General features: G+C 39.7%; 1 protein-coding gene across 1 annotated transcript in view; it reads right to left on the reverse strand.

Annotated features, from left to right (window-relative positions):
* The window catches only part of LOC6725637, a 74,802-nt gene that overhangs the window by 10,639 nt on the left and 47,956 nt on the right, over positions 1 to 16,207 (reverse strand). Inside the window, exon 3 of the mRNA XM_039296605.2 lies at positions 4,576 to 4,770. Coding sequence (XP_039152539.1) covers positions 4,576 to 4,770 — 195 coding nt within the window. The remainder of the gene's footprint in view (positions 1 to 4,575; positions 4,771 to 16,207) is intronic.

Consider the following 16,207-nt stretch of genomic DNA (forward strand, 5'->3'; position numbering starts at 1 on the left):
AGCATTATGGCCACTGGTGTACAAGGTGGTAGATGGAAACAAAATTGCCTTGGACTAGGTTTCGATTGCAGATGGAATTTTGGTACAAACACAGCGAGTTCCTCTGTGCAAATTGTGCGAGTTGCAGGACGAGGGAGGATGTCTGTTATTTCAGGGCTGGTCCATATGCGTTGCATAATTTTAGGCGCCGCAGCAACTTATGCAAATTTAACGAGCCAAGTGCTAAACGCTAAGGGGTGTGGGTGGAGGTGAGGAAACGGGAATGGGAATTTGCATAATCAAATGCCATATTGTTGCCCCTCATCCCGCTTCCGACGCCCATCCCTTTCAAGGTCCTTCCGCTTTGCCTTCGCCTTGGGCATATTCACTTCAAGGAAAACTTTGCCATGCAAAAAATGAAAAAGTTATCCATTTGAAGCGAGTGTCTCCAAGCCGAACAGCAGGTGCAGATCAGAAATCTTACTTTCAGTCCATTAGAGATGCATAATTGGATTAAAATATGTTGTAACCGGGTATTAGCATTTTATAAACAATGCAAAGTAGATTGTCTTGAGTGCAGATACCAAATAGAGTATTCCAATCTGCGTAGAGGGTACTCGACATTCCGCGACTGATTGGCTACTGGCCAAAATTGTGGCGCTGGCACTTCATCGTTCATCCCGGACGATTACCAACTTGGTGGCCAAGAAGCAGCCGAGTTGACATTCACACTCGCACACACACCAACGCCAGTTAATTGGAATTTAGCACATGGAGACTGTGTATGTGAGTGCTGAGCAATTATTTTTATAACGTTAATGAGCACGGCGCATTATTGTGGTCCTTGAGCTTTTGGGGGGGCCAGCAAGGCCACAGTGAGAGCCAAAAGTACGTGCACGTGTGGCGAATGTCGCACGATAAAACAGGGAAAAAATTGAAGCAGAATTCAAGCAGAGAGGCCAAAAACCGAAAACTCCCGAAAATAGTGTGCAACTTGAGCTCGAGAGCTTGTGAATTATGTAGCTGGCAATTAGCGCATGATTTTTTTCGGTTTTTCTACAGGCATTCTGATCATACATCTTTTATGGTTTTCAGGAAGTTCTTGTGAGTCCCATTGCTTTACCTTCAACCTGTTTGTCCTTCAGGCCACGCCCTGTTTACCTTTATTATTGCCCTTAAATACACACACACACACACACACACAGCTTGTTTGTTAGCAATTAAGATGGAATTAGACAATTTTTAATGGGAAACCCAAGGACGCACAGCTCTGACTTCCCTGTGAACCCGCGGCAAATTGAATTTGTCTTGAGTTGAGCTATACATACTCATATACAAGGTAGGGGTCTATGAAAATCCCAGTTACTTGCAAAAGTTACTTACTTTTTTGCATTATTAAATAAAGTGGGTAATAACAAACGCACAGAGAGACTTTACCAATCGTTTGGTTCATTTTTCTAACACAACTAAAAACCACAGATGCGCAGTTCTTTGATTTTTGCCGCAACATTTGGCTTAAGCGACGCTTTTAATGCCCTGTAATTAGTGGGGGAAACACAAGACGATTTTCCAACTCTGTCTGTGTGTGTGTGTGTATGCATATATGTATGTGTGTACATATATATCCGCATCCGCATCCGTATCTGTTTCTCATTCGCTAGTCCTGCGGCGATTGTCTGTCGGCTATTTGCAGCACAAACACAACCGCACTTCCGCCCACACGAAGGCGGGGGCGTGGCTGGCGGGGGCCGGGGGAAGTGCTAAAAACAATAAACAGCTTAAGCGCATTATGAGCGTTAAGCACACGCGTCGTTGTATGTGTATGCATATATATATATATATATACATATATGCGAGGATATGCCCACAGCCGGACAGACACACTCACACACATGCACACACACTCACACTAAGGAAGCGGAGCAAACGCCTTAATTAACATTTCCTCCCAGAAACCCTGAGCACCGCAAATGTATGTGTTGCCAGGATATACGTAATTGCGGACCAATTATGAAACAGGTTGGAATGTGATATTTATCTTGTCGTCTACGATTTTGTGTTTCAGCCAAAATTTAGCTCATTGCCCACTTGTTTGTGGGGACATTAGCTTGAATATATCTGCATTTTTATGACCCTTTTCAAAACATATAATAGTTTAGATTGGATATTTTCCAAACAAGGCGGGCCTTCATTTTGCCTCTCTTTGCAACAAACAAATCAACATAATTATACACATTTACGTTTTATATTTGTCATTCCATTTGAAACGAGATATTATGTTGTGGACAACTAATAGCAGCATTCAATTGCGACTAAAAACTTTCGATTGCACGCGAAGTTTTTATCAAACTCTTTAATTAATTCAAAATAAGCATGAGCCCACTTTCTGATTATAAATTTAATTAAATATGTGATTATATGAAAGCGGTTTTAGATTAAAAACAACATTGAATTTAACGAACAGCTAAATTTCCGAAATTCGATGGCCGCAATTTTTTTGTGGCAGTTTTTCATCCCATTCCCCATTCAATTTGTCGATTTAAGGTGATGTTAATATATTTTGGGCAAGTCATTAAGGGTTTGATTTTATTTTGCATATATATAGTTTCGGCAAAACATTATAAGTGCATAAATTATAGGGGACATTGCGCTAATCACATCCCTTTAGAATTTTGGTTTTGTAAATATTTTTAATTGATTGCAGTCCATAATAACCTTACATAATTAAATGCGCTGCTATTGGGTGGGTAAATTTCAAAATTAGTTATTCAAAAATAATATAAATTGCAGTTTGAATGTAAAATATTAATTTTATGTCCACATACAGGTACATGCAACAATTAATTGTGTTGCCACCTTAGAAATGCCACTCAGCTTATAATTTCATGTTTGCAGCTTGGCACGTTCGCCACATTCAATTTCCTCCCATTTAATGGCTTTCAGCTATTCGAATGGCCAACTTTAAAGTGCCCAAGTACCGGTTTTCCACATATAATATTGTTTAACAACAATGTTGTTCCTTGCTCCAATTAATAATGCCCTTTTTTGCTCCGCTTTCTTGCTCCAATCAGACGCATTCATCTATGCAGTTGGCAGCTCCATTCTTCTCGTTCTGCACGCGGTTAAATAATATTTTAATGGCAGCAATCAAAGTTTTAATTAAACGCTTAAAGAGTTGTGCGGTGCACACATGTGCCGAGCAGAAAAAAAAAACGGAGAGAACGAAAATAACAAAAATTTCAAACCAGAAGGCAAAACTAAATCCAAACAAGAGTTGGGTGGCCAAGTGGGTGGCAAAGTGGGTGGCCAAGTGGGTGGGCACGTCCAAGGCTAATGGAGCGCAGGCGACCCAAAACATAAACAAAAACTTTCGCAGCGATATTTTAATAGTTTTCTCCACCCCACTCCCCCTTTGTCTGTGTTTTTAAGCCGGCGGTGACACTTAGCCAAATATAATATGGCTTTTATGTCAGCCACTTGCAGAAAATTGCTTTGGATTGAGGGGGGTGGGGGGGTGAAGCTGGAGGGGTTGGCTATATGACATTTTTTGCCACTGCCAGTTTTCCCACCGCCCAACTTTCTGCGCCCTTTCTCCTGCAGAGAAAGCAGCTTCTGCTTCTGCTCCTGCTGCTTTCTTTCACGTACTCCGGCTTTCTTGTTTGGAGTTTGGCAGATCCGTTTTTGCCTTGGCTTTTGGATGAGCGGAAGGCAGTGCACTGAGCGAAATAATCAGGTAGCCTTAAAATAATGCTGTCAAATAATATAAAAACATCTAATACTTTGCTTAGCTTCTAATATCTCTAGTTCTAGCTGGGATCTTTCGGTTATTAAATTCCTAATATTGAATAGCTTTAAGCTTGATCTAAGTTATGTTAGCTAGTCGATTCATTTTTCTGCAATCTCAGTAAGAAATTACATGTGTGCTGCTAATTAAAAACAATTAGTTTCCCTACGCAATGTGCCCGCTTCTTGCTTAAATAATTATAAGGTTCCCTATGCACTGGATTACTGTGGTTAAATATGTAGCAAATTGCATAGACGACACAGAACTGATATGCATTGTGCTTCCCGCCTGTGTGCATGCAAAAGGCAATTTGAAAGGGTTTCAACTTTCTGCAAACGCCCCCCCAAATCGACCCACCACCCACCAAACCCACCCACCATCGCAAAAAACAATGAATGGCGGGAGTGCATCAGAGGTCCTTGATGCCGCTGTCAGTCTACTTAGTCTGGTTTAGGTGCAAAAGCTTTTTGCCCCAAATCTTCGTTTGCCCTTGCAATGCGGCGTCGTCACAAAAGGTATCCTGTATCCCGAATATCCTGCGAGGTGGGGGGTCAAGGGTTGTGCGATGATCAAATCAGCGTGTTTATGACATCCAAAGTTTGAAGGATAAAGGGAGAGGCAAGCCTGGCAACGTGGCTTATCGTTTTGGACAAACTGTTGCCTTGATAAATTGAAACTCAAAATGAAAATTAATTATATGCTAACAGAAAATATTAAGCAGAAACCGAAGCAATTCTTGTGTACGTATAATATATATTAGTCGTTTTAATTCCTAAAAAATTGTTGCTGGCCGACAAAGGATTTCCACTCACCTCGCAGTATCTTCTTGTCGTGGTGTCCATGGCATCGGTATCCTTGGCAACTCCTTTTTTGCTGCAACGTGGGGCAGTGCTTGCCACCATTTTGAGCCGCCTGCAGGATCTGCCTGTTCCGCGTCATCATGCCCGTGCCGCAACTCCGGTCGCATTCACTCCAGGCGCCCCAGTCGCCCACCTGGCAGTCCAGCACTGAAATGGAAACAAAGGACATTTGTGAATTGACTTTATGTGAACTAGCTACGACAAATATCAGTTAGCATATATGCAAACAAATAACTCAAATACATGAAGAACCAGCTCTATTTTAAAGGTTATGGCATCCAAATATCCTTGAAGTATGTAAGCCTACAATAGACAAGGATGCTGGCAAATTGCATTTGACATGCCCGGCCACGCTCAAGTTTTTTAATTAAAAATGCAGCAGCAGGGAAAATTAATTAAAATCCATACGCCTTGATTGCGCTTTTTTGCATCTCGCTTCTCGCTGCCCAAAGCTTTGGCTTTGTGCCTTCTGCATTTGCCTCTCGGCTAGCTGGCATTATTGTTAATCAAACAGCCAAGTCTCATCCCCATGCCCATGCCCATTTCCATTCCCAATCCGCTGACCCTTGAGCCCCAACCCACTGACCCACTGAGACGCCAGCAAGGCGCTAATGAAGCCACAAAAAGCTTTCCGCAAACGAATTGAAGTTTAGCTGTTGCATTGGGCGAAAAAATCGTTATGGTAAATAATTCAAGTCATTTCGTAATACTCTTCCTGCACATTCAGCCATAGAATGTTAGTTGATTATATATAAATTGATTCATGACTGGAATGCAAACATATAACCATTTATTTACATTCCAAGGGAAGAAATTTGTGGAGAAATTAGTCCATGTATTTACCACTTAATATTTAATGAGAATATGCAATGTAAGCTTCGTTTATTTTGCTATGAATTACAAGACAACAATACCATATTTGCTTAGCCAAATAAGGCGCTTGCTATTTCAATTTGAGCCATAATTTCAGCTTTTACTATGGCTTTTAATGCGAGTTCTCTTTTAATTTAATGCTGGTTGCAAAATTGTTTATTCATCGCCTGTCACCGAATTATCCTTGCTGGCAATTAATCTTCCCGATAGCCAGGCTGCCCATTTTCTAGGGGGGTCATTTTGTGCAGTGCACAAAGGCAATTTATATTTTCATTTTCATTTTCACATCGACTCCCGGCTGTCGTTGGCACCCCATGCCATTCGGTTTTTATTGTGGCCGCGCGAAATTAGGAAAAAGAAACTCGGGCGGAAAGGACGAAGGCGCCATTCGCGAACAAAGCGCCAGGATAATAGAACTAAGTGCAGAAGGAGCTGCCGCTGCTGGCTGGCTGGGGGTGGAATAAAACTAAAGTAGTTAAAAATATGATTGCATTGGCTCCAGCAACGGCTCCTTAGCACTTCCACTTCCACCTCCCGAGAATTTCCCACCGGTTTCCCCCGATCCACGATGGCTGCGCGTTTAGCATATTGCGGAGGAGCCCATGAATGCGAATGCGGAAAGTTTCGCCAAGGAAAACGGAGCTTGGACCAAATAGACAGTGCAGCCAGATCCGCGCTTACACTGGAAATGTTCTTTTAGTTTTTGCTGGATAATAAATAGGCTTTAATAGGGGCATGTTTAATTAAAACATGTTTTCTTCTCCTCTAAGGGTAAGAACATAGATTTTTTGCTTACATTTGTTGTGTCTTCAAAAGGATCGTTTAAATTAAAAGCTTTGCTTTCAGTTGGTCTGAATTTCTGACGAATATTTGCAATATGGCTAAATTAATTTTGAGGATGCAGCTTGCACATATCGAAAGTAAATATATTACATCAACTTTATTACCGTTGCAACTCAAATTTAGTGTGTCATTTGATGTTTAATGAGCTTAAATATTAGTCGTATGGTTCAATCAGAGTCAATCATGCGGACTGTTTTCCGGTCCCGCCAAAGAGCATTTGCTCGATGCCAGTGCAGCACTGATTCAACGGCACTGTGCAGCTTGTTGTGGCAATAAATGGCATTATGCTGCTTAGCAATCATGCCACTTGATTGTTGTGGTGCGGCGACAAGGAGCTGAAAATTAGATGGCCACCAGCTGGAGAATGAGAAGGAGGAGGAGGAGGAGCAGCCGGAGGAGCTGTTGCAGCAGCAGGTCCATTGCTTTCAGCCGTCGGGTTGCAGCCAGTTTAGTTCAGCGCGTAATGCCTTCGTCCTGTTTGTCCTGTTCGTCCTGCCACTTGGCACTTGGCTGGCATTTGGCTGCCCAGGCTGGCAAATTTGCCTGCCACGCTGACCGGACTGAAAATGGTAATGAATATGGCCATGACAGTGGAAACGGAAATGGAAATGGGACTCAGAGTGCGAATGATGATGGCAGCTACGTTGCCTGGTGGTTGATGGTCTTAATAGTGACACACTTTGATTTAATTCACCGTCAGCTGTAATTTAAGCAAACACTTTTGCTGGCAGATCATTAAATTAAATTTAGAGATCTTAAAAATGTGAGTTCCTAGTTGTTTGAAGACCTAGTACTTCGGTGAGACAATGTTAGTAACATATTGTATTCTGGGATAATCGTTAATCTTTTTGAAGATCTAAGCATTTTGCTAAAGCAAAGTGCCGAATTTAAACGAGAATTCAGAATTCTACGGCAAGGACACAAATATCCTCGAGTCGCAGCAGCTGCACCCAACTTGAGTACTTGTCACTGCGATGTCGCCGATGCCATTACTGCTGCATGCCTCTTGCTGACTGCTGATGTTGCTGCTGCTGCTGCTGCTGCTGCTGGTGCTGCTACTGCATCTGATGTTGCTGCATGTTGCCGTGCTGCAGGCGTTGCTGCTGCTGGGGCTGTATTTCCTTGGGGCTCATATGTACAACATAACTCACTGTCGACGGTGGGCGGGTGATGGGACTGCTAGATGCGGCTGGGAATGGGACTCCAACTGACCGGCAACTCCGGAGGGAACCAAACGCCACTCTCTCGGTGGCCAAAGGGCAAACAACGAACGGTTAGCGACGCGACGCGTTGGCAACTGCAAAATGTTTGGACCACGAAATGCTGCTGCAAGCTGGCCAAAACAGCACAGCATCGGGCCATGGTTATTTGTGGTCAGCGAAGTAAAACAAATGGCGTCAAATGCGGCTGTCGTGGCTCACAGTGCACTCGAAAAAATTTGACACCTATAATCATAGGTACAAAAAGAAATAAGAACACATAATGGCCATTAATGGAAAGCAAATTCCACTTCTTAATATTTGTAAGTATCCTAAAGTGTAATTTAGCATATTCAAAGCCCTTGTAATTCGTATTATAAGCAGCTCCTTAGTTATATTTTGTTTATTTATCCTTTTTCAGTGTGTTGATGCTGAAGCTTTTTGTTCCGGATTTTTGGCCACGCCATTGTGCTATACTACATCTATAGATACATATATATATTATATAGGAAAGTGTGTGTGTGTGGGCTTTGGGCCCGGTCAAGTCTAGTCAAACAATTGTTTTTGACAAACTCAAGAGCCGCAGATAAGCAAAGAATGGACAGTGAAATGCGGCAACAGCTGGAGCTCTGCCTTCAGCCCGACTCTAATTACGTAACAAAGGCAGTTGGCACTCACTTCTGGCCCTTTACCCCTGTAATCGGCTTCCGCTGCATTATCGTTATTGCCCAGAATTCTGCATAAGTCGGGCCAATTCGCACGACATCGCCTGACAGCTAATCCCGTAGAACAAAGCAGCCGGCAGTAACAGTTACTGCCAAAAGTTTCGGCCCACAAAAGCAGAAACGCAGTTGCTCGGTATACTGGAAAAGTTTTCGCCTAACATATTTCAATAACCGATATTGCCATGTAAACGAAATGGGAATAAGGATTGTAGTTTGCGATAGTGAACTCAATTTTAAGAATTCATGCGTATAAGAATTAAATTATTCTTTTTAATCTAAGATACAAATATCGCGTGACAAAGCTTGATCATCTTTTATACGGAATTCAAAGAATAAATAACAAAATACATTTTAAATGTTTTAATCACAGGTGCAGGGAGTCCTTTAAAACCAACTCCCATGAATGTTTCGCAACTTGTAGGTACATTTGCCATCACTAATGCAGCCGCAAGAACATCGACTGTTGTCATAACAATAACCGAAACTTGCCCCAAACACTTTGGCTTTGCGAAGTTCATTGGCAGCAAGTTGAGGAGTTCCAGTTACTGTCCTTGTGGCAATTCCGCTGCCTCGTAACCCGCCCCTTCCCCTTAGAATTTTGTGGCACGTGCCTGGTTGCCAAACTTCACTCGAACCAAAAGAACTTAACCAAAATATTTGGCAACGCCCAGGGGCCATTCTTCATCGGTCATCAAATTGTTTTTTAATTGTAGTGCAATAAATTCACGCAGCTAAATTCAATTACGAATTACAATTGCCGTGCTGCCATCCAGCGATTTGGCATTCAAGATTACAATTATACGCACTTCTGCACACATTTCCCAACAACTCCCCGTTCACTGCCACGTCCGAAAAATATGGCAATTAATATATGTACGTACATATATGTATATATACTATATATGCGACTGAGTTGGGCAATTGCCAATATGCCGAAAATTGGCCTCGTGTGCCAGCCGTTCAGCCATTCACGCAACAAATGGTAATATATTTGGAGCTATATTGGTTTATGGGTGTATGGGTTTTGTGGAGTTGGCCGCCATGGCAGTCGTATTTCATTTGCTCGTTTTCAGTGTGCAGTACGGTTTTTAACAATGTGGCAAATATTGGCGTGCCACCTCAATGAATTGCCACTTTGCCAACTAACCAATTGGCAGCGCCCCAAAATATGAAAAGTCCGACATTACAATGGCTTACAAAATAAAACGAAATACATATACATTGTGCATTAATATAATAGGCTAATGACTTCTCAATTCCTTTAAAGAAGGTCAAATCCCTTTAAATTCAAGGAAATGTATTAAGCTAAAACGGATAAATAGCAAAAGCTAAATTTTAGGTTTGTTCTTGTTCATATTTAATTAAATAAATAAAAAATATATATGTAGGTATTTATGTATTTTTTTAAATAAATGCAATTAGTCAACACACAGACAAATTCATTTATGTATATGTGTCCGTTTAAAAGGACCCACAATTTATTCGCTCAATGAATAGAAAGAAAGACGATCCACCTGAACAATGGGCAAAATTCGGCAATGTGGCGTTGAGAAATATGAAATTAAATTTGCGGAAATTGCAGCTGCATTTTTCTAGCACTTAATATTTATGGCATAGCTGCACTTAATTAAATCCCTGACAAGCAACTAAAATAAAACTCTTTGATATGCTGCCAGCTCAGCCCCTTTAGCCTGCGCTGAACTTTGTTTTCTGGACACTCCATGTGCTAAAGTATATTACTTTGGCTTGGCTTCTGGCTTCCAGCACGACAAAGTTATAATAGCCCTTTGCAGCAGCCAGAATTTCAAGGGGTGCGGGGTTCTGGGGGCTGTGGTGTGCTAAAAGCGGCTCAAACACACAAAAAGCCAGCATGTAAGTGGGGTGGAAAAACAGTTGCAAGCCGTCGACGACAACACGGCGGATACGTAACGGCTGTTCCAATTGCAAATGCGTGAGGATGGCAATGGGTTTCTTTTTTGTGGGGGGTTTTGGCGGAGAGTGTGCCAGCACTTAATGCAAATTACAATTTGCTAGCCACAGCAGCGGGAAACACGGAGGGCAGTCCACCTGGCAGACCAATTACCTAGACGACCTCGACACAACCTTCTCCCAATGAATTTGGCAAAAAAATAACCGAGCAAAGAATAAATAGAATTCAAACGAATTTTCAATGCTGCGGAAATAGGTTGCTAGAAAAAAACAAGTATTTTATTAATTAAAATGATCTGTTGTTCGCGTATAAACTAATTTAATATAATACAACCATTATTCATTATTCTTTTTTATCATTTCTTTATTATTACCTTAGGTAATAATACTTTCACTACTTTGGCAGACTTTTTGGTTATAACTCAATTGAGTTATTTTTTAGTAATTTGAATGCAAAATTCCGTGTTTAACCCCTAATTACCAATTCAAAAAACAAACTCAACGAGGTATGACATTCCATATTTGGGTTATTATTTCCAAAGTTTTGATCAAAATACCAAATATTTTATTTACAAAAAATCTGGGAAACTATTTTTGGCAAAAAACTGAAATTTTAAATTGGCTTTTTTGGCTATAACTTGACTAAAAATGGTCACAGAGCAAAAAGGAGTACCATTTTGTATTCTTTACAACCAATACTAACAACGCCTTTCACTTTTAAACTGATTTTGTAAAATTAATTTTTGGCCGAATTTTCGAACTTTTTGTAAGGGGTAACATCGTTAAAATTGGAAAAAAATCAGTATACACCTGTTACTGATTATGATCACTTGGTACCAAAAATCCAAAAATCTAACAAATTCGGCACAAAAACGCGTATTTTGTAATGCAAATTGTTTGATTTTTCGGTTTAAATTACCAGGCGAACAGGAATTCCAGAAGGTGACCAACGATCAGTTGGTTTTCAGTATACACCTGTTACTGATTATGATCACTTGGTACCAAAAATCCAAAAATCTAACAAATTCGGCACAAAAACGCGTATTTTGTAATGCAAATTGTTTGATTTTTCGGTTTAAATTACCAGGCGAACAGGAATTCCAGAAGGTGACCAATGATCAGTTGGTTTTCAGTATACACCTGTTACTGATTATGATCACTTGGTACCAAAAATCCAAAAATCTAACAAATTCGGCACAAAAACGCGTATTTTGTAATGCAAATTGTTTGATTTTTCGGTTTAAATTACCAGGCGAACAGGAATTCCAGAAGGTGACCAACGATCAGTTGGTTTTCAGTATACACCTGTTACTGATTATGATCACTTGGTACCAAAAATCTAACAAATTCGGCACAAAAACGCGTATTTTGTAATGCAAATTGTTTGATTTTTCGGTTTAAATTACCAGGCGAACAGAAATTCCAGAAGGTGACCAACGATCAGTTGGTTTTCAGTATACACCTGTTACTGATTATGATCACTTGGTACCAAAAATCCAAAAATCAAACAAATTCGGCACAAAAACGCGTATTTTGTAATGCAAATTGTTTGATTTTTCGGTTTAAATTACCAGGCGAACAGGAATTCCAGAAGGTGACCAACGATCAGTTGGTTTTCAGTATACACCTGTTACTGATTATGATCACTTGGTACCAAAAATCCAAAAATCTAACAAATTCGGCACAAAAACGCGTATTTTGTAATGCAAATTGTTTGATTTTTCGGTTTAAATTACCAGGCGAACAGGAATTCCAGAAGGTGACCAACGATCAGTTGGTTTTCAGTATACACCTGTTACTGATTATGATCACTTGGTACCAAAAATCCAAAAATCTAACAAATTCGGCACAAAAACGCGTATTTTGTAATGCAAATTGTTTGATTTTTCGGTTTAAATTACCAGGCGAACAGGAATTCCAGAAGGTGACCAACGATCAGTTGGTTTTCAGTATACACCTGTTACTGATTATGATCACTTGGTACCAAAAATCCAAAAATCTAACAAATTCGGCACAAAAACGCGTATTTTGTAATGCAAATTGTTTGATTTTTCGGTTTAAATTACCAGGCGAACAGGAATTCCAGAAGGTGACCAATGATCAGTTGGTTTTCAGTATACACCTGTTACTGATTATGATCACTTGGTACCAAAAATCCAAAAATCTAACAAATTCGGCACAAAAACGCGTATTTTGTAATGCAAATTGTTTGATTTTTCGGTTTAAATTACCAGGCGAACAGGAATTCCAGAAGGTGACCAACGATCAGTTGGTTTTCAGTATACACCTGTTACTGATTATGATCACTTGGTACCAAAAATCTAACAAATTCGGCACAAAAACGCGTATTTTGTAATGCAAATTGTTTGATTTTTCGGTTTAAATTACCAGGCGAACAGAAATTCCAGAAGGTGACCAACGATCAGTTGGTTTTCAGTATACACCTGTTACTGATTATGATCACTTGGTACCAAAAATCCAAAAATCAAACAAATTCGGCACAAAAACGCGTATTTTGTAATGCAAATTGTTTGATTTTTCGGTTTAAATTACCAGGCGAACAGGAATTCCAGAAGGTGACCAACGATCAGTTGGTTTTCAGTATACACCTGTTACTGATTATGATCACTTGGTACCAAAAATCCAAAAATCTAACAAATTCGGCACAAAAACGCGTATTTTGTAATGCAAATTGTTTGATTTTTCGGTTTAAATTACCAGGCGAACAGGAATTCCAGAAGGTGACCAACGATCAGTTGGTTTTCAGTATACACCTGTTACTGATTATGATCACTTGGTACCAAAAATCCAAAAATCTAACAAATTCGGCACAAAAACGCGTATTTTGTAATGCAAATTGTTTGATTTTTCGGTTTAAATTACCAGGCGAACAGGAATTCCAGAAGGTGACCAACGATCAGTTGGTTTTCAGTATACACCTGTTACTGATTATGATCACTTGGTACCAAAAATCCAAAAATCTAACAAATTCGGCACAAAAACGCGTATTTTGTAATGCAAATTGTTTGATTTTTCGGTTTAAATTACCAGGCGAACAGGAATTCCAGAAGGTGACCAACGATCAGTTGGTTTTCAGTATACACCTGTTACTGATTATGATCACTTGGTACCAAAAATCCAAAAATCTAACAAATTCGGCACGAAAACGCGTATTTTGTAATGCAAATTGTTTGATTTTTCGGTTTAAATTACCAGGCGAACAGGAATTCCAGAAGGTGACCAACGATCAGTTGGTTTTCAGTATACACCTGTTACTGATTATGATCACTTGGTACCAAAAATCCAAAAATCTAACAAATTCGGCACAAAAACGCGTATTTTGTAATGCAAATTGTTTGATTTTTCGGTTTAAATTACCAGGCGAACAGGAATTCCAGAAGGTGACCAACGATCAGTTGGTTTTCAGTATACACCTGTTACTGATTATGATCACTTGGTACCAAAAATCCAAAAATCTAACAAATTCGGCACAAAAACGCGTATTTTGTAATGCAAATTGTTTGATTTTTCGGTTTAAATTACCAGGCGAACAGGAATTCCAGAAGGTGACCAACGATCAGTTGGTTTTCAGTATACACCTGTTACTGATTATGATCACTTGGTACCAAAAATCCAAAAATCTAACAAATTCGGCACAAAAACGCGTATTTTGTAATGCAAATTGTTTGATTTTTCGGTTTAAATTACCAGGCGAACAGGAATTCCAGAAGGTGACCAACGATCAGTTGGTTTTCAGTATACACCTGTTACTGATTATGATCACTTGGTACCAAAAATCCAAAAATCTAACAAATTCGGCACAAAAACGCGTATTTTGTAATGCAAATTGTTTGATTTTTCGGTTTAAATTACCAGGCGAACAGGAATTCCAGAAGGTGACCAACGATCAGTTGGTTTTCAGTATACACCTGTTACTGATTATGATCACTTGGTACCAAAAATCCAAAAATCTAACAAATTCGGCACAAAAACGCGTATTTTGTAATGCAAATTGTTTGATTTTTCGGTTTAAATTACCAGGCGAACAGGAATTCCAGAAGGTGACCAACGATCAGTTGGTTTTCAGTATACACCTGTTACTGATTATGATCACTTGGTACCAAAAATCCAAAAATCTAACAAATTCGGCACAAAAACGCGTATTTTGTAATGCAAATTGTTTGATTTTTCGGTTTAAATTACCAGGCGAACAGGAATTCCAGAAGGTGACCAACGATCAGTTGGTTTTCAGTATACACCTGTTACTGATTATGATCACTTGGTACCAAAAATCCAAAAATCTAACAAATTCGGCACAAAAACGCGTATTTTGTAATGCAAATTGTTTGATTTTTCGGTTTAAATTACCAGGCGAACAGGAATTCCAGAAGGTGACCAACGATCAGTTGGTTTTCAGTATACACCTGTTACTGATTATGATCACTTGGTACCAAAAATCCAAAAATCTAACAAATTCGGCACAAAAACGCGTATTTTGTAATGCAAATTGTTTGATTTTTCGGTTTAAATTACCAGGCGAACAGGAATTCCAGAAGGTGACCAACGATCAGTTGGTTTTCAGTATACACCTGTTACTGATTATGATCACTTGGTACCAAAAATCCAAAAATCTAACAAATTCGGCACAAAAACGCGTATTTTGTAATGCAAATTGTTTGATTTTTCGGTTTAAATTACCAGGCGAACAGGAATTCCAGAAGGTGACCAACGATCAGTTGGTTTTCAGTATACACCTGTTACTGATTATGATCACTTGGTACCATCATCAAAATTTGCAAAAAATTTAAAAATCCTAGAATTCCCAAACTTGAATGCAAATCGATTGGGATTTAAAAAACAAACTCAACGAGGTATGCCATTCCATATTTGGGTTATTATTTCCAATGTTTTGATCAAAATACCAAATATTTTATTTACAAAAAATCTGGGAAACTATTTTTGGCAAAAACATAAATTTTTAAGTTGGGTTTTTTGAGTATAACTTTGCCAAAAATAGCCACACACCTGAAAGAAGTACCGTTTTTTACTCCCAATTACCAAATTTAACCATCCCAATCACTTTCGGATACCGAATATTTTTTTTACAAAAAATAAGGGAAATGATTTTTGGCAACAAATGAAATTTATTTACGAACTCAACGATTTATTACATTCTTTATTTGGACAGTTTTATATAAATTTCAAGATTACATTTAATCGTAAGAATATAAATCATAGATCTCATACTTTGGATCGATAGATATTTGCTTACATGGTCAGATAGTAAACAAAAACAAGAGGTGAAGCATGGGTGAAAATGGAATCGAAGGCTGCTGGGATGTAGGATGTGGGTTGGTCTGCTTCTGGCCAGATATCCAAGGCCGGTGGTCAGTGGTCGGAAGTAGGCAAATGCATTTGCACAATAATGAAACCTGAGCAAACATGTGCCAAACATCGATATTCGACGTTGGTGGTTCGACATTTGGTAGGTTGGGACGAGTGGAATCTCTGGATTAGGTCAGCAAGTACAATTTGCCTAATAGACTTGTTGGCCATGCACAAAGGCCCAAAAAACTTTAACTTTGTGCTCGAGCTTGCGAGTGCAAGTGTGCAACTAATTTGACCAACTATTGCCGCAACACGGGCCAACTACTTGGGGTTTTTGGCTTTGGCTATGACTTTGGCCCTCAATGAGCTCAGTCCGGCTCAGACCAGCTCACAATCCGCATTCGCATCCGCATCCGCACCCAGATGGTCCATTTGCCGCACAAATTGTGGGAAATCTACCCCCATATACTCACTGAAAATTTTGGATTCGGGACTCGAGTGTGTGGCGAGCTGAAGTTCGCAGTTGAATGCATTGCAATGAGTTTGGACATCAAAGACTAAATCAAGTCCAGTCCAGGGTCAGGCCATTCCCCATTCAAAACCGTACCTAAATCGATACCAAGCATGAAAAATTCAAAATCGCTTTTTGTGCTCCCACCGAGTGTTGGCCACCAAGCCGAAGGTGTC

Source organism: Drosophila simulans, chromosome X (assembly GCF_016746395.2).
Source record: "Drosophila simulans strain w501 chromosome X, Prin_Dsim_3.1, whole genome shotgun sequence".
In the NCBI taxonomy this organism is placed as follows: domain Eukaryota; kingdom Metazoa; phylum Arthropoda; class Insecta; order Diptera; family Drosophilidae; genus Drosophila; species Drosophila simulans.